The 27,033-nt window shown below is 44.4% G+C and overlaps 1 protein-coding gene across 1 annotated transcript in view; it reads left to right on the top strand.

The window, feature by feature from the left end:
* Positions 1-27,033, top strand: part of ABLIM3 (actin binding LIM protein family member 3) — a gene marked incomplete at its 5' end in the record, with an annotated part of 115,930 nt that overhangs the window by 13,695 nt on the left and 75,202 nt on the right. The window contains 3 exons of the mRNA XM_080698677.1: positions 1,566-1,739; positions 4,674-4,736; positions 26,008-26,145. Of these exons, the coding sequence (XP_080554803.1) occupies positions 1,566-1,739; positions 4,674-4,736; positions 26,008-26,145 (375 nt within the window). The remainder of the gene's footprint in view (positions 1-1,565; positions 1,740-4,673; positions 4,737-26,007; positions 26,146-27,033) is intronic.

Here is a 27,033-nt window from a genome sequence, read left to right on the forward strand (position 1 = left end):
ATTTTTTTCTGGGGCTTATAAATCCACATGTATACCTAACTTCAAATGATCAATACTTGTCAAATACACTTTCATTTGGGAAAACTTAATATGGTGTAAAGTTACCATAAGTCCCATACCAATATAGTGAGGCTCACAAATAATTTTTACATTGAAAAGGAGAAATTATCTGCATGTGGTTGCATGTATGAACTGTATAGTTAGGATTTTCTGTTATAACACTATGCAAGGTATGCCACCATAAAAGGTAAAAAATAAAAGAAGTCCTTATATCTGACAAGTCTATCCATCAGTAGTCCTACTATGAGACCCCCAATTATATCATACACAAAATCAATTGGGGATAGGTCATAGACTTAAGTAAACTAAGAGCTAAGTAATATACAGCTTCCTAACGAAAGTATAGGGTAGTATCTTGTGACCAGGAGGAAGGCAATGACTTCCTAGGTACTAAAATCAATAAAAGTTGTTAAGAATTCTCACTGACATACAACAAAAGAACATGCCCAAATGGTCAATGACACATTAAAAGAGAGGCAAACATCATTAGTTATCAGGGAAATGGAAATTAAAACAGATTTACACTTACCCAGTGGCTACAATTTCTTATATATTTCTGGCAGAAATGTAAAATGGTAGAACAGCTTTGGAAAACCGTTTTATATTTTCTTAAAAATTTGATAAACACCTCCTTATGGTCCAGCAACGCCTTTCTTAGCTATTTGCTCATAAGAGATGAAAACACATACCTGCAAAAATATTATGCAAGAATGTTCCTGGCATCTTGGTTCATAATAGCCCAAAGCTAGAAACAATCCAAATGTTCATCTATATAAAAAAGAAGGGTAAACAAATCATGTTACATTTACACAATGGACTACTACTCCCCAATAAAAGTAACAAACTAATGATACATGCTACAACGTGAATGAATCACAGAAACATGCTGGAAGGAAACCAAGCATTAAAAAATGCATACTATGAGATTCCATTTATATGAAGTTCAAGAACAGGCAAAATGAATTGATATGGACAGAAATCATACCAGAGTTTGCTTTTGATTGGGAGAGGAGTGACTGATTGCAGGAAATTGTAGTAAATTATCTGGAGTGGCGAAGATGTACCCCTGTGATTGATATCTTGTTTATGTATTTGTCAAAACTCTTTATATTTAAAAATCGATGTGTTTTGTTATTGTAAATTGCACCCAATTTAAGTGTGTGTGTGTATGTGTGTGTGTATCCTCTTAGAATCCTAAGCCTAGAAGCAGAACTGATTTCAAAGCTCAGCCTACTGCTAACTCCAGGACCTCTGGATCTAGTACCTCATCCGTTCCATGGGTCCATCCTATCAGCCTGGCCATCTTAAAGGGCTGTTTTAACCATAACATCTCTAAAAGTGCTTGGGCACCCTTCAAGAACCTCCTTTCAAACTTAATCTTTTGTGGGTCTCCCTGCCTTGATACTCCTAATCTCTCCCTTCACTGTTTCCCTATTAATCAGACCACTTCTTTCTTGGGTTTCCTGGCTGTGAATGTCACGGCTCTGAGGCCATGTCTCCCCTAGGGTTAGCCCCAGGACCAGAGGCTGCCCATGAGCCCGGGGCAGTGGGCATCGCCCTCAGCTCCTCTGCCCGCAGCAGCTCTCTGAACCCTTTGATCTGTGGCTGGAATGTGCGTGCTGACCCAGATTATTTTGGCATCTATGACATCAGTGTTATGGGGAAATGCTCCTTAGCTGGTAGCAAAGTCCACTGGAGGGCACAAACTTAAAGAATGCCTTGGAGAAGATCCAGAGGGCTTTTAACTAGGTGAGACGTCCATCCCTCTCCTACCTGTTTCCTACATCATCACCACAATTCTGCTTTCTCTCTTCCTGGCTTCTCCCTTGCCATTTGTATTCTTTTCGGTAGGTAATGTCAGCAAGCCTTTTATGTGAGTGGGACTTGGGCTTCTCTGTTTCTCATCTGAGAACCATCCTGTGCCAGTGAGTTTGGGCCTCTGGCCCACATGTTAATTATTGTACCAGAATTCCTGGAGTCAACTGAGGACAGGATGCCTCTTTGGCTACGAAAGATGAATTCTGGTAGGGTTTTTTTGGGGGGAGGCGGGAGGCATTAATCTCTCTCAGAAAGGCTGAGCAAGTGAAAATACTTGTTTGCGTCATTGATATTTGCCCCTTTCTTGTCTAAATGCGGCACTTACTGGCATTTGAGAATCGAATGTTAATGAACTTTCTGAGGTTTCTTGAACTTGTCCTGGCAATAATTGTAATTTTTAAATTATTTATTTTTGCCAGTAGCGCCAGCAGAAAAATTATCCTATGCTTTAGGGAGCAGAATGGTAAAAAGGAGACTACTTATGCATGCACGAGGATGTGTGTGCATATGTGCAGACAAGGAAGCGCACTAAACCAGGCTGTGCTGGTGTCTGGCACATGGCCGCAGTCCCTGCGCCTCCGTCTGCTCATCCCTAGAACAGGCAGAGCCACCCTTGCCTCGCCCGCCTCCTCTGGCTGGTGACAGTCAAGCGACACATGGATGAGAGAGGCTCTGAGCTGGCCTCCGTTTTGCTAGTTATTAAACTCTTGCCTTCTCCCCTCGCCTCTTCTTTGAAAGAGAAGCCAGGAAGGATTTGAATTGCTTTTTTATTCTTTTGATTGTTGGCTGCATTTATTTTAACCTTTAAAATTTAACACAGCTCTGCAAAAGAAATTGAACACAAGGCCAGTCTGGCTTTATCTGGGTTATAGGTAAATGGGGAAAAGTAAGGAATCCGTTCGCTGTGGGTCTAGTGCACGTATATACAACTGTCCTCATTTCAAATACTGCACCGCTGTTGGGCCGTACATCTAAGTGGGTATTTTAGTATTCTTTTAGGCAGCATAGGCTCTGGGGTTAAATGATGATAAAAAGAAACAGAGGACAGGACCCATAGAGGCTTTGCTGCCTCTCTCTGGGTCTGGAAGAAGAGCAAGCAATCCAGAACAAAAAGAAAGGACTCTTTGATCGTGCTCGTCAGAGCAGGTGACGGGTTTGGGCCGACGGGCCCAGAACGTCACCCTTCAGCTCCTTTTACAACTCCCAGAAGAATTATGCTGTCACTGGGACAAACGTCCTGCGTACCTCTTGGGAGGCCTCACTTTCTCCCAAAGCCCTTGCAAATGCTCCAGACACTTGGCAGCTCCTCCTTGGACAGTTTCTATTGACAGACACAGACCCGACACCAGCAGTGGGGCCGGAGCAGTCAGGACCTCTCCCTGTGAAAGCTGCCTGCCTTGGGATGTTTTCCAGGATGTGGAAGACACAGGCACACCCCCGGGGTCCCTCTTTTGGAGTAGTGTGCAGAGGGAGCGGGGGATGCATTGGAGGGGAAAGAAAGCAAGCCAGTGTGGCTGCTAGGTAGGAGCAGGTTCTGAGATGAGGCTGAGGAGGTGACCAGGATCCAGGTCTCACAGGGCCTTGTAGACCATGGCAAGGAGTCTGACTTTATCCCAAGAGTGAAGTGAAGCTTTCGAATGCTGTACAACACCGCTGGAGACTGGAGACGTTGGGAGTCAGGGTTAAGCATCCATGGATTTGCATGTTCAAGGCCTCACTCTGGCTACTGTGTGGAGAATGAATGGGGAAGAGACCAGTTTGGACCTGGTGGGATCCTCCAGGCAGAAGATAATGGGCAGGGTACCTTCTATTCCAGGGCTGTTGTGTGATCCAGATCCCTTGGCATCTTTTATACCCTTATACTATTGAAATAATAATTTGAGCCGGGCGTGGTGGCGCACGCTTGTAATCCCCGCGCTCGGAAGGCAGAGACAGGAGGATCGCGCAGGTTTGAAGCCAGCCTCAGCTACTTAGTGAGGCTCTCAGCAACTTAGTGAGACCCTGTTTCCAAATAAAATATAAAATGGGTCTGGGAGTATAGCCCGGAGGTAGAAAGCCTCTGGGTTCCACCCCCAGTACCACACACACAAAAAAAAGAAATAATGATTTGGAGTCTCTATTAATTTGTTAGAGGTTCCATAACAAAAATTCTATACACTGGGTATGGCATTAAGCAACAGAACTTTCTTCTGTTAAATTTAAACAACAGAAATTTATTTTTTCACAATTCTGGACGTAGAAGGCCAAGATCATGGTGCAAGCAGGTATGATTTTTCGAAAGTCTCTCTACTTGCTTTTTTTTTTTTTTTTTTTGATGGTACTGGGGTTCCTGGAAGCCCTTCTACCTCCGGGCTACACTCCCAGACCTGTTTTTACATTTTTATTTGGAAACAGGGTCTCCTAAGCCAGCGTGCACGGCTGGCTTCAAACCTGCGCGATCCTCCTGTCTCTGCCTCCCAAGCACGAGGATTACAAGCGTGCGCCACCACGCCCGGCTCTACTTGCTTTATTGACGACCTTCTTCGGAGTTCACTTGGTCTTCCCTCTGTGTGTGTCTCCACCCTAATCTCCTCTTTTTATAAAGACACCAATCATATTGGATTTGGGTCTACCCTAATGACCTTATTTAACCTCACTTTCTCTTTGAAACTCCTATTTTTAAAAGACAGCCGCATTCTGAGATACTGGGGAGTAGGGTTTTAACGTATGAAAGAAGAAGGGGTACAATTCAGTCCAAAACAGCCCCCCTTTAAATTTTCCCTTCCCCTAGTTGGACATCTGTGCTCCTCTTTCAGTCTCTGGGCCGGCTGGGGTATCTTTCTTCCACTGCCACTTTGGAGAAGATGGTCTCTCCCCAGGTGAGCCCCTCTCACTGGTTACCCACAAGCTGCTCCTTTTTTATCCCCAGCATACCTTTTCTGGAGCCCCACCGTTGGGCACCAAAATTAAAACGGTGTGAGATGGAGCCGTGGGTTCTTGTTCTTAGCTAGTTTAGAAAAAATAGCCAGAACTATACTGCTGTTAGTTTAAGCAATTTTTATTATTACAAAGGTAGAAAGAAGGGATAGAATAATAAAGCACTACATCAGAGGGACGTAGTAGAGTACCTTGAAAATAGGACACTGAAGTTTTTGAACATAGAACAGTATTTATAAGGATTCATTAGCTTCCATCCTGTTTAATCAATAGTCTTTTTACTCCCCCTGACCTAATGCAGGTGTAGCCCGCCCACTGTCTCTGGTGCAAGTCTTTTGGTATGATTATGAGGATTCATACTATCTCCCATCCTGCTTGACCAAAAGCCTTTCCCATCCTGCTTAACCAAAAGACTTTTTCCTGCCCTGATGCAGATTGGGCCTGCCCATTATCTCCAGTGGAAGCCTTTGTCACAACCAAGATATGTTACTTGGTTAACAAAGTCAGGGGTCACGTGGTATATGCCCTCTTTGAGGAAGGCCCATACCATCCTCCTGCATTCTTGGGGAGTTTTTGCCTATCTGCTAGAAGTAATTTATTATGTAAACTTGTCTTTAAAATATGAAGGCCCTGGGCAACAACTCTTTTGTGTACCTGGTAATCACTTTTGGTAACAGCTGCCTCCCCTCCCTGCTTGAGTGCGTGTGTAGCACCCAGGGCCTGACTACTTTTTACATTTTGAAATTAATACCAAAGCAGTTTTTCAATACTGGCACATTCCCCACCGTTTTCTCTTGGATTGTAAGCGCATGTAGATAATCTTTAATGTTTCCACTGTTTGTCATTGTCCAGCCCCCCACTCCCACCCCACACATACTCACAGACACAGTAACTACATTATGTAGGCTAAAAGTTGCGTGATCATTCGGTGGCTTTCATGAGTCTTCCATCAGAAGAGTGAACTTGACCGTGCTGTGATTTCCATCTCAGTGCAGTTTAGCCACAGACATGACCTTGTACTGGTTACTTCTTGGCAATACATTTGTTGAATTTTCCTTTCCTTGTGGGCTCCAGAAAGACCTGTTGTAGGAAACAGCTGTCAAGTTTATTCTGACCAAAGCTTAACTTCTTATCTCATCCCCTGGGTGTGTCCAAATGTTTGTTGAGTTTCTTAAGTACCCGCCAGGGTATATAGACCTGAGTAGCATTCCTAGTCAAGTAATTTACAATCTGATGATGAAATAAAACACATGCAAAAGTATCCACTTGTTGCCTGTAAAACTGTGGCGGAGGTCAGTAGTTTTCAAAATGTAGTCCCCAGACCCACAGCATTAAAGTCATTTAGAAACCTGTTAGAAATGCACATTCTTAGCCCTAGCCTTAGGCTTGCTAAACCAGAAACCCTAGGGACCGGGCCAGCAGTCTGTTTTGACAGGCCATCCAGAGATTCTTTTGTGGGGGGAGGAGTAACTGAGGACTGGAGCCAGAGGCATTCTACCCCCAGCCCTATTTTATTTTTTATTTTGAAACAGGGTCTCACTAGGTTACTGAGAGTCTTGCTTGGTTGCTGAGTCTGGCTTCAAATCTGGGATCCTGCTGTCTCAGCCTCCCAAGTAATGGGGTTACAGGCATGTGCTGCCACATCTGCTTACCCAGGGGTTCTGATGCACACTCAAATTTGAGAGCCACTACTTAGTCCTGAGAAGCATAAGCCATGATGCTTTAAAGAAAGAGCTTATATGTGGAGGCGGATGAAGGGAGAATTCGAGATTATTTCTAGAAGTGTGTTGCATATGAGATGGGCCTTGAGGAGTGGGTAGGATTTTTATATTTATATGTCGACGATCGTATTTACTACAAATGCCATCTGCGTGTTTATGTATTTCCTTTTACAAAAGTAATTAACAGCCTGGACTCTAACTCGAAAGATCTGCTTGCTGTCCCTTCCTTGCATTTTAACTGGCTCACTATGAATTGAGACTTCCACCAACATATGCCCAGTTACGGAACCGGTAATTATGGTTGCAGGCCTTTTGTTGGAGGACGCGGTCTATTCCAAACATCACTTGAACCAAAGGTGGTGATTCTACCTCTATATCCAAGACAAAGTCAGTGTAGAGCATCCTTGAATCTCACAGTGGGGAGGGACTTTCAAGGTTATATGTAGTCTTGTAACCTAGCCAGATAACCTGTGAGCTAAGCTTGCAGAATGGGTGGTGTCAGGACACAGCAGAGACTCACGCCTCTTCTGCCTGCCCATCGAGTAACTCTACGGCGAGAGTGGTCAAACTCTGGTCTGAGGGTCAATTCTGACCCACTCCCTGCCTTTGTAAATGGAGTTTTACTGGAAGACAGCCATGTCCCGTTCATTTCCATATTGGCTGTGACTGGCTTTGCACTACAACAGTGTAAGCTTTAACCCGTTAATATTTATAATAGTGAGAACCCAGATTTGCAGTTGACTAAAACTCAATTCAAACTACTTCAAGGTAAAGAGAACTATTAGCTCCCGTGCCTCTGAAGTCCAGGGAAGGCCTACCTGCAGCTGTTCCTTGGAGAGTCCCCACACTGGTTCCAAATTGACTGTCTTTGGTGCATAAGCCCATTTGAGTCGTGTCTATGCCTCCTGGCATGAGTTTTCTCCTGGCCGGTCAGTTTGGTTAGCTCTCCAGCCTCCCCTCTCCATCTCTACTTCATGTCACTGGGCCACGTGCAGGTAGCACCTTCAGCCATCAAATGAACAGTTAACTTGAAGTTAGAGTCCTAGGTGCTAGTCCTGACTATGGTAATAAATCACAAAACTATTATGATAGGACACATGAAAATCAAAAATCGCACCACCAATATAAGGGATTGCTTTCATGCTCTTAGAATTGAAGCCTATTTAAACCTGGCAACAGGAGGTTCAAAGTTCATCTTATCCTCCTGGCTGGAATGGGGAAAAAATTCTGTAAATGTGTTTTAGTTGGCTCACATAGTATTTTTTTTTAATTTCTGTTTGTTTAATATTTGAGCCAAGATACAAACACTGAGAGTTTCACTTTTAATTCCAGATGTCTGGTTACACTGATCCCAGTTCCCACATGGCAGGCATCACTTGGAACTGAGCAGAGGCCATGCCTGTGTGACCACCATCTCCTACTCCCTTCATCTTGCTCCAACTCATATCACTCTTTTGCCCCCTTTAGCACTGGGTTTCTGCTCCCTGACTGAATACAATTATGCATCTGATTCCTAAAATAGGATTTCACATCTATATGAGCCTAGCAATTGTGCAGCCTCAGCCAGCCTCCCAGATTTGGGAAGCTCATTACTCATTTCATCACCAGGCAGCTCTAACTTTGGGGAAGTTTCCATCCTTCTGACCATCTCCAAAAAGGTAAGTGACCGGCCCCAAGACTCCCTGGGTATTACAGCATTAGAAGTCAAAGGCCCACCAAGACAGTGGTCTTTCTTCCCTACCTAGGTAGAGGTATGGTCTTTCCCACCTTCCTTCTCCTACCATTAACCTTAAATCCAATTTAGGGATGGAAGTGCATTAAAAAGTCATTTGGCATCAAGGTTATTTTGGACTGAAATCTCTCACAAACATTCTAAAAAGCAAGAGTTGGCACATTTTTTTTCTGTAAAGAACCAGATAGCAAGCATCTCAGACTTTGCAGGTCCTAGGGTCTCTGTTACAGCTATTCACCTCTGCTATTATAGTACAAAAGCATCCATAGACAATGCATACATGAATAGACATGGCTTGTTCCCATGAAAACTATTGACAAGACAGGCAGCAGGCCAAAACCAACTCTGAACCATGGTTCGCCCACTCGTACTGTGGAATCCTGCAAGCAGAGGAGGCACAGGGCCATGCTGTGTGTCCCAATGGCATCCCTCTTCCAAGGCTAACCCAGGTGGGACATTTCTGAACAGCTCACCCTGATTCCTCTGCAGGATGGTGTCTCTATAGCATCAGATGCCTATAATACAACAGGGATCCTGAGAGACTTTGAGACCCCAAGGGGAGCATAAGATCAATACCGTTTGTATAATAATCCTAAGAAGCTATATATGCCCTTTTCCTGATACACCGTGGAGCTTCAGGGGCAGTGCACGATGACGTCATTGCACACGAAAGCTGATAGAATTTGTGCTTGTGTGTTCTTGTTTTTCAAACCTTCCCAGATATGATTTCTAACACAAATATTTATAGAGATAACCCACATAAACAAAAGCTCTTTGGAGTTCACAATAAAATTTAAGAGTATAGAGCAGCCCTGAGACCAAAACTTTTCAAAACTGCTGACATGCTAGATTCCAACTGTGCTTTCCTTGTACTACAAAACGCTCTTTTTATCTTGTAGTATGGACTTGTTAGATGCTCTCAACAGGAATGTTGGTTTTTATAAACAAGACCTATGCTAATCATTGTATTTCATTGCACAAGAACTCAAGCAGTTTAAGCTCACTTATGTTTGAAATGCGTACTGTTAGCCGGGTGTGGTGGCACAAACTTGTAAACCTAGTACTTGGAAGGCTGAGACAGGAAGATTGCAGGTTCGCGGCCAGCCTCAGCAACTTATGAGGCCCCTTGCAACTTAGTGAGTCCCTGTTTCAAAATAAAGAATAAAAAATAGGGATGGGAGTAGAGCCCAGTGGTACTGAGTTCTATTCCCAGTACCACAAAAAATAAATAAATAAAATAAATAAAATGCTAACTGTTAATCACTATGTGCCAGGTTTTATGCTTGGCATTAGGACTAGAGAGGTGGACCCAGTAGATGCCACCTCTCCCTTATTGAGCTTAGAGTCTAATGGAGAAAACAGAGACTAAACAAAGAATCATGGCAAATTATATCAGTACATAATGGAAGATGCCTGGGACCATGAGAACCAGAAATAGTGTAAATAGGATTTACACTGTTTGGTTCAGTTTGGGTAGTAGAATTAAACCCAGGGGCATTCTATCTCTGAATTATACCCCTAGCCCTTTTTATATATTTATTTTTATTTTGAAATGAGGTCTGTCTAAGTTACTGAGGCTGGCCTCGAACCTGTGATCCTCCTGTCTCAGCCTTTGAAGTACCAGGATTGCATGTGCTACCATGCCCAGCTGATTTATCCTGTCAAGGGGAGTCAGTGAAGGGCCCTTCCCATGAGATTTGTGGGAGTAAGGAGATTCTTCTTAAAGCAGGATTTCTCAACTTGGCACTGTTGACTTCTTGGGCCAGATAATTCCACACTGAGGGGGGAGAGAGCCGCTGTCCTGTGCGTCATAGGATGTCTAACATCCTCCATCTACTAGGTTCCAGTAACATACACACACACACATACACACACACACACACACACACACACACACACACACACCCCAGTTGTGATCACCAAAAATGTCTCTCAGCATTGCCAAATTACCCCAATTAGGAAGTTGTCCCTAGTTGAGAACAGTTATGTAGAAAAGAGGTATGGTAGAAAGGCTACTTTGGCAGTGTGGGTAAGAGAGGCTGTGGCTAGGACAGGGCTGGTAGAGATGGAGAAAAGGGTGACCTGGGAATTATGGAAGGGGCCTATATGTCTTCATATGGCTTGGCTATTGATTGACTGTGAGGGGCACAAGAAGTAGTCAGGGGGTGGTTCCTGGCTTATCATCCTGAGGGGCACTCTGGCTCTGCTACCTCCCACTCTGCTCAGAACCCACCAGAGTGGAAGGAGGCACCTTTGCAGGCTCTCCGCCAGCCCAGCTGCCTGTGCTTGTGGGTTCTGCCTGGCAGGATATGGCTCTAATAACAGACCCCAAACAGCTCTTCCCAAAAGAAATGACAACGTCAAAAAGAAAAACCATCTGCCAGGGCTAAGTGAATTAAATGCATGTTTAATCTAGTTGCATTAGGGCATTGTTGCAATGCCAATTGACTTTTTTAAACATTGGAGGGTTGGCAAACACATTAGAGAAAACACACTTTGTAATACTCAGTAGGAGTTTGGCATATTATCTGGTGACTAATTTTTTATACAAATTAGTATCAAATATTAAGATTTCTGAAATTCTCAACTCAGTTCTAAACTGTGTGTGTTTTCCTTCTGGCCACTAACCCAAGGTTTCTCCACCATGGGTGAGAAAAAGAATCCCCAAGTAGGGCTAGAGTAAAATCTGGGGCCTTGGCACCTGTATTTGAACCATTCCCATCCTTTGTCCCCACACAGGGGACTGGGAAACGAGTACTTAGCTGACCAGATGAGAAGCACTCAGGCCGTGGAAAGCACTATGAAGGGGTTGGTTGCAGTTGCTTTCTACCACTGACTTTTGCTCTGTGATCCCTGCATCTCGTCCCAGTTGTACGTGGCTGTTTTATTCATAGCCAGAGCTGCTTCCAACGCCTGGCCCCTGTTGCTTAGACACTCCCATGGCAGGGCACCCTTGGTTCTGTGGAGTGCTTGCAGGGATAGTGGTCAGTTTCAACAATCTAGACACATTTTCTTTACATAACAGGAATCCAGAAAGGACCCAGGTAGGTTAATTCAGAACCTCAACAACACCAACCAGACCCAGATTCTTCCCAGGTCATCCTGAACACAGCTGCAGTTCCGCATTACATATGGGTGACAGCATCATGGAAGAGAACCTTCCTGTGTGCTGTTCCTCCAGGAGGCCTCCCCTCTTATCTCTGGCCAGGAATCTGGCATGTGCTTCTGCCTAAGTCAACTTGGCAAAGGAAGGGGCTTACTAGGATCTGTTTCACCAATCAAAGTTTTCTTCCCTACCCTGGGAAGAGTTACAGCCTTTATCAAAAGTTCTGGCTGCTCCAGGGAGGATCCCCTAAGAGAGAGGCTCTGTTTAACAGTAGAGAGGAACCACTACAGACATGGCAGCTACTGGGTCGCCTTTCTCTCTCGTAGCAAGCATGCTGTTTACCCTTTGCCTCACAGAGTCCAAGCCACATGTGGGCAGAGACCAGGTCCACCTCGTCCACCATCATATCCTTTTCATCTATGGGTCATATTAGACACATGAAGTCCAGTATGAAGTGTCCCTGAAGTGTTTGATTAACTTAAATTGATAGATTATAATTTAGATGGAAAGCAGTAAGTATTCAGACAGAGATTAGTTTGTTGCAAGTGACAAAACCCCAACTCAGACTAACTGACATCTTTTTCAAAAAGGGAATGCACCATATCGGTTTGTATAATTGGGAAATGTGTCTAGATTGTTGAAACTGTGCTCCAGGCCCATGAGCTTCTACAGATGTACACAAGACATTCCGGGATCTGTTCGCTCTCAGCCCTCCGCCATCCCAATGTGGGAAGCAAGATGGCACCAGGATCCCCAGGCTGTCTTCTGTCTTAGCAACGCAGATGGCTTCCCCAAGAGCTCCGGTAGGAGAAACCCCGGAGAGCATTAGGCCACGTGCCTTCCATTCATATGGAGAGGAGTCGGGGGTCTTTCTGGATTGACCAGGTCTGGGCTACTTGCCCACCGTGTACTTGGACAGGGTCGACCCCACCCAAGCTCCAGGGCATGGCTTCCCTACAGGAAAAAGAGGTTCTGTTGTCAGAAGTAGCAAAGAGCAGATGCTGAGCAAGCAAAACAGCAGATGTCCACCGTACTTACGGGTGAAACAAAAGCAGTTTGCAGGGCGTTATACACGGGCCAAAGCGTAACTGAGAATTACTTGTTGATACTCGCAGAGATTAAACATTTCCTCCCCTCCACCCGGAGTATACAAATTAAATTTAGAACTTTGAATGATGTTTATTTTTTCCCTAAAGATAAAAGGGGGAAATTTTGTCTGTTAATTTCAGGGGAGGGTCTTCAAATTCTTTTCTCATAAAAGATAGCTAAAAGTATTATTTTTCTTGTCTTTATTTTCTTTTTTCCCTTCCCTAGCACTGAGGATCTACCTCTGAGCTACATCTCCAGCTCCCCCCCCCTTTTTTTTGAAGCAGGATCTCACTAAGTTGCTGAGGCCGGCCTCAAGCCTGTGGTCCTCCTATCTCAGCCTCCCAAGAACTGAGATTTATAGGCATGTACCATCACACCTAGCCTCTTTATTATCTTTTGGTCTTCCTTTTCTTTCTTGCTTATCATTCTTTGACTTCTTATAAGGAACATATATCATAAACCAACAACTTACTAAAAAGTATAAAAATGCCATCTCTCCATGGTGTCTTCCCCAATTTTTCTCTCTCTCAATCCCTCTTATAATCAGAAGCAATTTATTATCTTATCACTTCATGTGTGGACCTCTATGATTCTTTTACCAAGTTCTATCTTATATTTTAGCTACTTAGGAAAGTATAGAGAGGTATATATAGCAGCATTTTTTAAACTGTGTTTTGCGACTCATTAGCAGATCCTGAAACCAAATTAATTGGTTCCAAATGACATTTTTTTAAAAAATGACATAAAGTAATGAAATGGAATGGAAGAGGAAAAGAAAAATGTCCATATATATTTTACATGCTAACATAAGTTTTGATTGTAAAATTCTTTCACATATTTGTGTACTGGATCCGTATGCAAAGTAAATTTCTTCCAATAGGTCATGGTCAAAAAAAGTTTTGAACACCACTTTCTACCCCTGAGTAAATGTCACCGAAACCTTGAGAGTGACACGCTCCTGTGTGCTTCTTCTCCACCCCAGGGCTCCACAAGACCTCATTTCGGTTCTCCCAGAGCCCACCAGCATATGGCGATCATGTGACTTCTCCCAGATAGTAATTGAAAGTGACTTTTGGTCATCTGTCTGTCTAGATCAGAGACCCAAACTAGTGACCCACAGGCAGAATCCAGCATTCACAGATAGACCCTGGTGTTCATGACCCAGTCCCCAGAGGGCTCGTGGCTTCTTCCCCTTCAGGGGGACCAGCCTCTTCAGTTTGGTCTCCTTGGTTGGATCTTGCCATTTACATCACCTGCCTGGCCCCTGAAGGCATTTTGTGTTGCACCTATGTTTAATATGCATAGAACAGTCTTCCTGAAAGCAAATAGAGAGACCACAGACTGCAGCTCTTTCACTCCGTAGATGGGAAAGCGAGGGCTGAGAGATGGAACGCGGTGTGCTGGAGTCCACAAAAATTAATGGCAGAGAAGGACCTGGTTCTCTCATAAGGAAGAGCCAGATATTGCTAAGTTGGGGAAGGAAGGGAGAGGAAGAAAGAGGGATGTAGAGATGGATGGACAGAGAAAGGAGGAAGGGGAAAGAGTTGAAAAGACTGTGAAGACTTCCTCACAGCTTGGGGAAGGGAAACCAGCCAGGGGCTGGGTTTTTGTAAGGAGGGCTGCCTCACATTGTATAATCTAGTGATGGCTGCTCGCAGGAGCCATCAGGAGAACCTTGTAGAACTCTGACAAAGGGAAAAGCTCTTTAGACCTCAAAGATGGACCTCAGGAACCACTGTCATCTGAGAGTTGAGTGTGCCTGAAATGGCCTCAGTAATCCCCTACTTGGACTTTACTGTGCCCTGCCCACAGGCGAAGTGTCCCTGCCAGCCCTGGTAAGGCCGGCATGTTGGGGACCCTCCCTTGGTGAGTCTCTCCGGTCTCTGAGCCTCAGGGCTGCACCTCTGAAGGTGGGCATGTGCAGGAGAAGGGACAGAAGGTTCCCCGGGGGCTGTCTTGGGTGGATGGGGGTCACAAGTGAGTGACACTGGCCCACTTCCGTCGCAGTGGCTCTGAGTCCATCTTCCTGGGTTCTTGGCCAGGATCACAACTCCCAATGCCTTCAAGCATTGGGAGTACAGGGGAGAAGTCAAAAGGTAGAGGAAGAAAGGATGGTAGGCTGCAAGAACTTAGACACAATCACTAGGCCACCCAGACAAAGCACATTTGGGAGCCCCAAGCAGTGGGAGCAAAGCGCAGTTAGGGAGAGTCCCTGGGTGGCCACCAGGCAGTGTGTGTTTACATTCCATGCATGGTTTGCAGCAGAATCAATGTGACCCCACAGCCATTTCATCATTGCGTTTCAAGGAAGAGTCCACAGCTTAAAAGAAAAGAAGTTCAGGAACCTCTAGACTAGAGCTTTCTACATTCCCTCCACTCTGATGTTGAAAACCCACAGGTCAAGGGGAGCCCGGCTAATGGCTGATATTCTTTGGATTTCCCTGCAGTTTGATGGCCTGCCAGAGTCTCAGGAAGCAAACATTGTATAAGTATTAAAACCTCTGGCTCCGTAGGCCAAGGGACTGAGTCACCGAGAGCACAAAGACAATCGCTGGCTTCCTCAAGTTCCTCTATTTCCAACATGGTTTCCAGGGCCCCAGACAAAATCCAAATAGTATTTTGCAGATAAGCTATAGAGATGCTGGGAAGGGCGCTGTCAGGCTGACTGCAAGGCAGGCCCCCTCTCCCTGCTGGGGATGCTTGGGCAGGCCCCTAACCTAACTCAGCAGGAAGGAGGCCCTCCTGGGAACACCCCAGAGGAGAATGGGGAGAGAAGAGAAAAATTGAGCCTCTCCCAGAACCGCGGATGCCCATCTGAGCCCTAGCTCTAACCTTTACTTATAGGGTAACTTAAAGTAATTACCCTGTCTGCGCCTCAGATTACTCCGGGTAAAATGGGAATCATATGGTATCTATCCTCATAGAGTTGTGAGAATTAAATGAGATGGTGTCTAGGAAGCACTTAGCACAGCAGTATCTCTGACAACGGGGATGTAAAGGTAGCAAACAGCAGTCGGAGAGACAAGAATTGTTTGACAGGATCTTGCTCCAAAATAGAAAAATGTCAGCTGGGCGTGGTGGCGCACGCTTGTAATCCCCGCGCTTGGGAGGCGGAGACAGGAGGATCCCGCAGGTTCGAAACCAGCCGCACTGGCTTAGGAGACCCTGTTTCCAAATAAAAATATAAAATAGGTCTGGGAGTGTAGCCCGGAGGTAGAAGGGTTTCCAGGAGCCCAATACCACGAAAGAAAGAAAGAAAGAAAGAAAGAAAGAAAGAAAGAAAGAAAGAAAGAAAGAGAGAGAGAGAGAGAGAGAGAGAGAAAGAAAGAAAGAAAGAAAGAAAGAAAGAAAGAAAGAAAGAAAGGAGACGTCAAGGCTGGTGGACACCTAGGGATGTCCTCCTTCTCTGCCAAAGCTTCTTGTCTATGCCTTAGCCATTCTAACATACCTCTGTATACCATGTTCTTAAAACTGCTTGACCAAGAGTGGCTAGATGTTATTTATAAAATATTAACTGGCCTTTCCTTCACCCATGGCTCTTGAGCCTTCTCTTAATTCAATGAGCAAGGCCTCAGGGCCAGGATGGGCAGCAGAAAGCAGGGGACAAAGGGCGGCTTCCTGGCTTGCAAATTTCTAAAGCCCTTGCCAGAAGAACAGGAAGGATTTCCTACAGAGCCAAGTGCTTCTAGACAAAGCCCAAGCTAGAGGCAGCAGAAAAGGCTCACGGGTGCTCGCCACCAAGACTGATTGCCTGGCCCGGGGATAGGGAGGAGAATCTTGGGGAAAGAAATGAGAAGACAGATACATTTAAGTCCCGAGAAAGAGGCCCTCTGGGTTGAGTGTGCGCACACAGGCATGGTCAACTGGGAGGAAGGGATGGGCAAATTGAGTCAGACATAGTTTCCACTTATCTTGAAATGGAAATAGAAACAGAATTCAACCAAGTTGAAGTGCAATAAATAAAGAACGCCCTCATGTTGTGGGCTGCCATTTATGCCCCCTCACTCACAGGCTCTTGGTCTAGCTCACGTCCTCCTGCTGCAGCTGTCCCATGGCCCCTGCCACACATCAGCATCTGGCTGGCCAAGGGCTCGCCATTTAGACACATGTGCTGACCACGTGCTCTGGAACGAGACAGCTCTGGGCCATGACCATGGAACAGGTTACGAGCTGGCCGGGCAGCTATAGAGGGCTTGCTGTTCCCACAGAAGGTTTGTGGCGCTCTACTGGGTGTCCGACTGTGTTCCTGGCCTGCTGACACAGGAAACATGCCAGGCTGGGGCCACCTGCGGAGAAATGCCAGGGTTCCCATAGGACTCGGCTCTGCCCTGCAGCAGCTGCAAACACCTGCAGAGCTTACCTCTCTCAGAGACCAGCTCACATACTTGTCAGGCTCCACCTGCCGATGTCGGGAAGGCTGCTCAGGGCGGATGCAATCTGGCCTGAGAGCTGCAATCCCTGCTTCTTCATCCCTTGCCAAGGATGCTGAATTGCTCTTTCTGTTGCTGCTCTATACTCTTGTAACCTCCGATCATTCTTTTAAAATATTCTTTTAAATTAATTTTAACAAACTGGGCGATCAATGGCTGCTGTTGGGGGAAAGTCAGACCCCCTTTTAGCTTTCTTCTCTTGATCTCACCTCCTCTTCAGAGGTAACCCCCGCCGGCCCTTCTGCAGTTGAGTTTAGTGGTAAGAGTGCAGGTTTTAGCGTCAGACTGCCAGGCTCTGGGTTCTGTCTCTGCCATTTACTAACTGGGCCTCAGTTTCCTCATCCTCTTGAGTTATGACAACTCAATGGGATGTCATATGTAGATTGCTGACTGCACTTCCTGCTGCAGAGCAGCCACTCTCTGAGATTACCTTTTATCCTTCCAGACCTGCGCTTGTGCGTCCACCCCTCCTACTTCTCCCTGAGTGGCTTCAATTCCAAACCCTCCCCTGTGCTTCTGCATCTTGACCCCAGCCCACCTGCTCCAACGCCAAACCTCACCATGGCCTCCAGCCTTTGTGAACTCTCTGCCCACCTTTCCACGTGTGGCCCTGAGACCCAGCACGTCCCGCCCACCCCCTCAATTTGTCCAGCTTCATTCTGCTGTCCTAGAACAGATGCCCTTGTGAGCTGAGGCAAGCCTAGGCTGCTGGGCCAGCTTGGGTGAACTCTCTCTCTCCTCTGGAACTCAGCTTTCTATCTGTTCAGTGAAACCAACGGGCCAGATCCAGTCATTCATTCAGTGAGTACGAAGCCAACAATGGCACACTTAGATGAACACTCACTGCGTGCCTGGCACTGGGGAAGGACTGGAGAGCAGGAAAGGTGTGACCCTCACCCTCATCGAGCTCACTAGTGTGCATGCGTGTGTGTGTGTGTGTGTGTGTGTGTGTGTGTGTGTGTAATTTCCCAAGTCCTTCTGCTCTAACACTGATTCACTCTATGAACAGAGACGTAATGACACAAGGAGATGACACATGCACCGCCCTCAGGGGTTACCAAAAGTAGCAAATCACTCATTCTAAGTTATCACATGAAACAAACACCAAACATCCCCCTGGAAACAGCAGATGTGCTCAAAATACACCAGCCCAGGATAACATAGATCAGAGCCTCTCGTCCCCACAGCAGGAAACACCCAACTCACACATTCCTCTGCAGGATATATCAAGAGCATGCCATCCACCCACTTCTGCAGCCCACAGAAACCCATAAACAGAACACTCCAGGAGAAAGAAGAGGTTGCTTAAGGTGGTGGATGGTCTACAGCCAGCAGCTTTTCTCTTGATAGTCAGTAGAAAGGGAAAACCAGGACATAGACCTTTGCTGCACTTGTCCAAAGATGGGTTGGAGAAATGTTGGAGCCAAGCTCAGTGGCTAGCTGGTAGTGGGAACTGAGAAAGAATCCCTGCATTACGTTTGAGGTGAGGGTATGCGGCTTCGGGATTCTTCACTATTAATTATTGCTTATGGAGCCCAATTACCAGCCAGGAATGCACTAAGCACTTTTATGTGATGGAAGTCATTGAATACTCCAAGTGACTTGAGTTGTTCCCATTCTAAAGATAGAGAAACTGCAGGCTCAGGGTTTTGTAACTTGCTTAATCACGCACCCAGCAAGTAACAGGGCTGCTATCCAAATCCAGCCCTCCTGACCCCAGCACCTACATCACTGTGCCTGGCCACGGGCTCCTCACACCTTCCAGTGCAGTAATCCCATGTCTCTATGGTCAAACGCAATCAAGAAACTCAAATATCTCTAATGCAAATGACCAGATCTTCTCCTAAGCCTTTCAGCGTGGATGCCTGGATCCACACTTGGGCTCCTCGGTGCCTAGAGAATCGCTGTGAACACACTTGGGGCACTTGGGGCCATAATGAAGCTGCAGGGCCCTGCTGTGTGGCAGCAGCTGCACCCGGCCTGCCTCTGCCTGCATTTCCCTGGGCCCCGGGCTGTTGCCCGCTCTTTGCTGAACCAGTGGGTTCCCTACTTGATGTTTCACCTTTCAGCCAAAAGCTCACTGTTGTTATTACACTTCCTGCCAATTATTCACAGTTGTTCTGCTGTCTCCAGTCAGTTTTGTCACTTCTTAAATTATATGCCAACATAGTGTAGGCGCCCCTACCCTTTAAGCACTGTTTTAAAGACGCTCTATTAAAATGTGAGGACATTTTTATCTACAAGGTCAAGTAACCCTTAGGGGAGGAAAAAGAGAAATTGTGCAGGTGGCACATAAGGAAAAAGAACATATTTTAGGTTGCAGGACATATGAGAGGAAGGGAGTTGTTATCTGCCCTTAAAAGAGACTAATAAATCTTATAACCTACAACACAGTCTAGCTGCAAAGTGGGACCCGTTAATGGACAGGAGAGAGTGGAGGGAAAGAAACCCGCAAAGGCCGACCATATATTAATTGGAGGGAGCCTTATAAATCATCTTGCCCATTCTCTTCAGAAACCAAGGGGGAACAGAAGCCACCGATGTTAGATGATTTGCTCAAGATCAGAAAACTAGGTAACAGCAGAGAGGGAACTGGAACTTAAGTTACTACCAGCACTGTCTGTCAGAGGGACGCACAGAGGCAAAGAAAGTGGGAGATAAAAGGGCAGGTGCAGGAGGAGGATGCAAAATGATTTGCCCTCCCTGTTTGGCTCCCAGCCTCCTTTAACTTACCAGGTTGCCAGTCTTGCCTCTCCTTCCAATATGCTGTTTTGGTCCAGCATAAACGGTGTTCTTTGCATGATCTCTGTAGCATTTGGGGAGCACTTTACTTATAAATTTAGTTGTGGAATGGAGACATTTTCTTAAAGAACTTGAAAACCTTGGTATGCATCTCAAAGAAGAGTTACTGTTTGGACTCTTAATTTTTTTAATTTTATTTACTTTTCTGGTACTGGGGGCATTCTACCTCTAAGCTACATCCCCAGCCATTTTATTTTTCCTTTCTTTTGTTTTGAAACAGGGTCTCACTAGGTTGCTAAGAGTCTTGCTAAATTGCTGAGGCTGGTCTCGAACCTGCAATCCTTCTGTCTCAGCCTCCCGAATACTAGGATTACAGGTGCCAACATGCATGACTTTTTTTTTATTTTGGTACTAGGAATTAAATATTGAGCCCAGGGGCATTCTACCTCTGAGCTACATTCCCAGCCATTATTTTTTATTTTGAAATAGAGTCTCACTAAGTTACTGAGAGTCCAAGTTGTTAAGGCGCTGGCCTTGAACCTGCAATCCTGTATCAGCCTTCCAAGTACTGGGATTATAGGCATATAACACTATGCCTAGGTTGGACCTTTAATTTTTAATCTCAAAGGCATTAACTACCTGATTTTCTATCTTAAAAAATTATACTGACAGGCCAGGCATGGTGGCACACACCTATAATCTCAGTCCTTAAGAGGCTGAGACAGGAAGATTACAGGTTCACTGCCAACCTCAACAATTCAGAGAGGCCCTCTACAACTTAGTGAAACTCTATTTCAAAATTATATACATATACATACATACATATATATACATATATATACATATATATACATATATATATATATATATATATATATATATATATATATATATATATATGGCTGGGGTATAGTTCCGATGTAGAATTCCCTTGGGTTCAACCCTCAGTACCACAAAAAAAAGAAAACACACACACCACACTGACAGCCATTGCCACCTGATCTTTCTTGCTTGTATACTTGGAATGATTAAGATTTTGAGGTTGTTTAATCATTTACTGCCCAGATGACTGTGATTGTTTTTTGTAGTCCTGGGTGTTGAACCCAGGGGAATCTACCTCCGAGCTACACCCCCAGCCTAGGGTTTTTTTTGTTTGTTTGTTTTTTGTTTTGGTGGTGGTACTGGGGGTGGAACCCAGGGGCTTTCTACCTCTGGACTATACTTCCAGACCTATTTTATATTTTACTTGGAAACAGGGTCTCACCAAGTTGCTGAGAACCTCACTAGGTAGCTGAGGCTGGCTTCAAACGTGTGCGATCCTCCTGTCTCAGCCTCCCAAATGCAGGGATTACAAGTGTGCACCACTACATCCAGCCTTTATTCTTTCTTTTGAAACAGTGTCTCACTGAGTTGCAAAGGGCCATACTAAGTAGCTGAGATTGTCCATGAACCCTGATCCTCCCATCTCAGCCTCCCAAATGCTGGGATTACAAGTGTGCACCACCATGCCCAGCTCAACTGGGTTTGTTTGTTTGTTTGTTTGTTTGTTTGTTTGTTATTTTGAGGGGTTTTTTTGCGGTACTGATGATGGAACCCAGGGGCATTCTACCTCCAAGCAGTAGTTTGAAAACTTGTGTGTGAATCAACTTGCAATCTAAAATACATTAGCCTATAACACAAATGTTAGAAATCATGTGACCAAACCTTAAAGCTTTTGGAGATTAAAAAAACAATAATAATAATAAATTGAGCACATACCTATAATCCCAGTCCTTGGGAGGCTGAGACAGAAGGATTACAGATTTGAGGAAAGCCTCTGCAATTTGGTGAGATGTTATTTTAAAATAAAAAGGGCTGGGAGTGTAGCTCCAGAGGTAAAATGTCCTAGGTTCAATTCCAAGCACCAAAAATAAAAAATAAAAATAGTGGAAATAATAACAATCAAAAAGCAATAATAAAATTTCCGTATTTGGGGCAGGGAATGTGGCTCAGTGGTAGAGTGCTTGGCTAGAATGCATAAGGCCTGGGGCCTTGTCCCTGGTCTCACACACACACACACACACACACACACACACACACACACACACACTCACTCACCATTTTAGGGAAGTCAAAAATTGGTGGGAAGAAATGACACACATTTTCCCACAGACACACCTACACATTAGAGACAGAGATAAAGAATAAGGTTAAACTAAGTTCCTAATCTGATTAGTGAAGAATACAAAACCTAGGTGCCTTCTACGGTAGGAGCAGCTGTGGCCGGTCTCAGCCTAGCTTTCCTGACCCTCGGAGTCTCTCCTGGCACTGTCTGGGGAGAGAGGGATCTTGCCACACCTGTAGGAGCAAATCTTATCACCCTTTTTAAATCACAGCTTACACCCGCAGTCTAAAAGGACTCACACCGATGGTGCTCTGACGCACGCATTTCCACTTACGGGTCTATTTCAATTATTGTAGCTTTATATGGTTTGAAATCAGAAAATATACATCTTCTAGCTTTGTTTTTGCTTCGAGATTGTTTTGGGTATCTAGAGTCCATATTCCATATCAGGATAGATTTTTTTCTGAAAAATAAATATATGATAGTTTCACCTAAAAAAAAGAAAAAAATATTCTCTGGTAAGAAAGAAAGCAAAAAGAAATATTGAAATGTTATCTTTAAGTCATCAAAAGCTTGGTATCAGACAAATGAAACTGTTATGTGAGATTATCATTTTTAATTTTGGATAAATTGCTATAATACTAGATGTCAACCACTAAGCCAAGCATGGGAGGGAGGGATGGGGAGAGAATGGGGTGGGGATCGGGTGGGGGCTGACTGGGTGATGTGTGCATGTATGTCTACAAAAGTTTGTATCCCACTATGATGTATGAATACAGTGCACCAATAAAATAAAATTAAAAAAAAAAAAAAAAAAAAAAAAAGAGCATCAGGCACTTCTGGAGCTCTGGCCACGCTCCCCATCACCAAGGCAGCATCCTCCTAGGGAAACGCATAGTAAGTGCTTCTCCTCACAAAGCCCCATTTTCCTAACCCATCCTTTTACTCTGATTTTATGTTTTTGTTTTGTTTTTATCTGGCTGGTTCAAAGACTGAGTTCTGATTGAGGACCATGCTCATAAATCCACTTCCCCAGAAAATCGAATCAAAATAGGAAAAAAAAATCAAATCGATCTTGGGATTTGAAACGTGAGGCAGGTTGAATTAGAGGAGGTAGATGAAAATTTTTGTAGTGACTCTGGAGGGACTTTTGGAGACATCTAATTTTTTCACAAATTCAGAGGAGAGAGTGAAGTGTATTCCTGGGGACATTCAGAAAAAGGAGATATGGGGATGAGACTAAAGAGAATGTTTATTTATGGACATTCTAGGCATGGGGAAGAATTGCTCTGACCTGTAGAGAGGATGTGACATTCACAATACCAGTATACATTTATAGTGTACCCAGTGCACTTTTTCATTTTAACCCTTTTAATGAGTTAATTGAAGATTTAATTAGCTATCTAATTCATTTTTGTCTTGAGTTTAAAACAGAAAAAAGGAGCCAGGCGTGGTGGCGTATGCTTGTAATCCCAGCATTTGGGAGACTGAGACTGGAGGATCACGGTTTGTGGACAGCCTCAGCTACTTAGCGAGGCCCTCTGCAACTCAGTGAGACCCTGTTTCAAAATAAAGAATAAAAAATAGGGCTGGGAGTGTAGCTCGGAGGTAGAATGCCCCTGGGTTCCATCCCTATTACTGCAATGAATAAATAAATAAATCAGAATAAAAGGAGTTGAATAATGGAGAAAAATGTGAAATGAATATTTTTCTTTAACTCTAGTTAGCAAAATTGTTAGAAGCTAGTTTTAGGACTAAGCAACCAACTACAGCACACTTGTGATTCAGGATCCCTGTGAATAGGAGATAGCCATCATTTTTTTTGTCCATTGTCTTTAAAAAGAGGAAAAAGAATGAAATCAGTTTTGGTTATAGACCTCTTAAAATATTAAGAAACTATGGGATAATGTATATAACACTAAACAAAGTTAGAATTATCATATCCCAGGATGGATCAGATAGGATAGTCTAAGTTGTGCTGCAGTAACAAAAAGTCTTGGAAGCTATGGCAGCAAAAACTTGTCCTTGCTAATAATAGCTGTTTATCCTGGCTTAGTGGGGAGCTCCACTCCATGACACCTCAATCTGAATCCATCCCGATACATCTTGCATACCAACTGGGGCATCTATCTCTGGTTGGTGGGTTAGGGGAAAGATGATATGGAAGGCCACACACTGGCTCCTAAACTAAGGCTTCTAACACACCATTTCCATTCACCTTTCATTGGCAAGCCTGTGTAATCCTTCATGTGCCTGGAATAAAATATTCACATTTCAGTTAACAAACAAAACGACAACTACACTAAGTCAAGAATCCCCAAAGGGCATGATTTATTTTTAATTTGTTATTGGTATAATCATACATCATGGTGAAGTTCAGAGCAATAAAGCCATACATGCACACAGCACTTGGTGAGCTTCCACCCCAGCTCCCAACCCACTGCCTCCCCTTCCTCGGATATGCTGTTGAGATTTGCATTGATAATTGTGTATATGTGCATTTTTGTAGCTCCAAGAGTACTGTAAGTTCAGACCAATTTAGTGTGTGTGTGTGTGTGTGTGTGTGTGTGTGTGTGTGTTACTGGGGATTGAGCCCAGAGGCATTATACCTCCACACTATACCCCCAGCCAGTTTTTTTTTTTTTTGAAACAGGATATCACTAGGTTGATGAGAGCCTCTACTTGCTGAGGCTGTCCTCAAACCTGTGATACTCCTGTATCAAGCTCCTAAGTACTGGAATTACAAGTATCCATGGCCACACCTAGCTCCAGATTAATTTATAATGTTCTAATTCATATTTCTCCTAATAGGGTATGAGCAGATGTTTTGTAACTATTGCTTCAAATTTGAGTGAGAATTGAGGAATCTTCCCCCCAAGGCCACTAGTGGATACCTGCAGGAGAGAAGATTTGATTCCTCACTGGCAAACTTATCTCAGCAGCTTATTCATAATGAGGTTATAACAAGGAAGTGAAAATATGTCTTTCAACTCTGAAATTTGCGACTGAGGCAGGTGCTTGCCATTATTAAATGCCAGATGACCAAATTTCAAAAACATCAAGCCAAGTATATTCCAAAGAAGGGAAATCTCAAAGAGTAACCATGAGGAGTTCTTAACAAGAGATGAATATTCATTTGTATATTCTCGTAGAGCCTTTCAGCATCATGAACCACTCCAATTCCCAGTGACATCAGCCTCATCACAGTTACTTCCAGCCCTTTTTTCTTACTTATACACATTGGACATTTTCTCAATATTATGGAAAGTGCTGTTCAAAGGCAGCTTTAAGAAGAGTTCCTTTGTCAGCATCTTTTCAACCAGAGTGCCTCCTTTAGCACCCCTTTTTAAAGTCTCTGTGACCATTGACCAACCATCTTCATCTTATACATATAAAAACTGAAGCCCAGATGTATTGGGCTACTGCCAACATACTGATTTATGGTATAGTTTTTCTGAGAAGTAGAATAAGCCCACTCTAAAATAACAATAATAAGTATAATGTAGTATGGTAAATACATAAACCAGTAACAGTCACACGCTACATTTTTATATGTCTGGCGATGCAATAGGTTGGCTTAATCAACATTAACATTTTTATATGTCTGGCGATGCAATAGGTTGGCTTACATCAACATTAACACAAACACACAAGTAGCGTAGTACTTGAACTTAACCACAGCATCACCAGGCAACGGATCTTGCAGCTCCATTCCAGTGTCATGAGATCACCGCCAGATACCTGACATTCATGGAAACATCCTCTTGCGACACATGACTATATTCTATTTCCTCTTTTATTTTTCTTCATTCAAGAATTGGGGAAGCTGCCTTGGGTAGCAGGTAGCACATGCCCTTAATCCCAGCACCTGGGAGGCTGAGACAGGAAGATTATAGGTTCAAGACCAACTTCAGCAACTTAGTGAGACTCTAAGCAACCTAGCAAGATCCTGTTTCAAAATTAAAATTAAGAAAGTCTGGGGGTGTAGCTCTAAGGTGGAATGCCCCTGAATTCAATCCTCAGTACAAAAAAGAAGAATTTGGCCTCTGTTATTGTAAGGAAAAGCTGTGCTCACTTGGAAGTCTTTCCTGCTCCAGAAGGTTATGGACTCCTAGCTGAGTGGTCCTCAGTGCTGCCTTGGTTTGGCACAAAGCCAGGTGACAGAATTTTTTTTGCTAATCATTTTTACCTTTCTGATTTTTCTTCTAGTTAAGGTTATGATAGTCTTATAGAAGTTTTTTTTAAGGATTAGAGCTTCCTGGATAATGATCTCTTCTTTCTTCCTACAGTTCCTTATCAGCAGAATCCTTACAATCCCCGGGGCAGCTCCAATGTCATCCAGTGCTACCGATGCGGAGACACCTGCAAAGGAGAAGTGGTTCGCGTCCACAACAACCATTTCCACATCAGATGCTTCACCTGTCAAGGTAGGAGGCTCAGCTTCCCAGCTGGCTTCTCAGATTCCTGGCAGGAAGGACAGACACTGGCAGCAGGTGCATCTGCAAAGGCCTGAAAGGCTTTCCCTGAACTTCCTTTTGGGGGAGCTCTCCCTCCAGGCTCTGTGGCGTGGAGGTGAGGATGAGAACAGAGTGGGGTACAAAGTGGAAGAGAGGGGGATCCTGGGGACCTCAGAATAGTCCTTGCTGGCCCAGGGAGAAAGGCAATCCTGCAAGCTTCACTTACACATCCAAAAAGACTCCCGGCTCGTTCCTATAAATCAATCTGAGAGCAAATAATAGCAAGCTCTTGTGGCTAACATCCAGCCTGCTTCTGAGATGAGCACCTATTCTGTGACAGTGTGACAGCCCTCCAAGGTCAAGTTTGATGATGGAGAAAATTCATCTCGACCTCAGTAAGGTTTGTAATTTGGAAGCAGGTAGATGTTGAGTTACCTCTAATTGCTCTAACTTATCCATGGCTAACTCAGAAAATGCCAGGCGAGGCCCAGCTAAGAGTTTCTAAAGAAGATGGGTAACAGTGGTGGGAAGGGAAGGGGCTCAGCAGAAAGCACATGGAGAGTCCTCTGGTCCAGAGGGCAGCACTTCCTTCCCGGGCATCCCTGACAAATGCCTCCTCTACATTCACTTTCTGTCCTCTGCATCCGGGTGTACCTGCTTGCAGAGCATCCAGACTGATGGAGGATGTGGGTTTAGAACATCTCCTGATCCTAGGTTTGTCCTCATAAAGTCTGAAGACTACTTTGTGTTTGCTTTCCCCTGTGACTGCCATTCAGATTCTGCAGCCAGGTCTTCCTGTGTCCAGCTATATTGCAGGTCCTTGAATTAAGCCTCATCTTCAAGTATCATGCTGGCAAA

This window comes from Muscardinus avellanarius (assembly GCF_963383645.1).
Source record: "Muscardinus avellanarius genome assembly, chromosome: 7".
NCBI lineage: Eukaryota > Metazoa > Chordata > Mammalia > Rodentia > Gliridae > Muscardinus > Muscardinus avellanarius.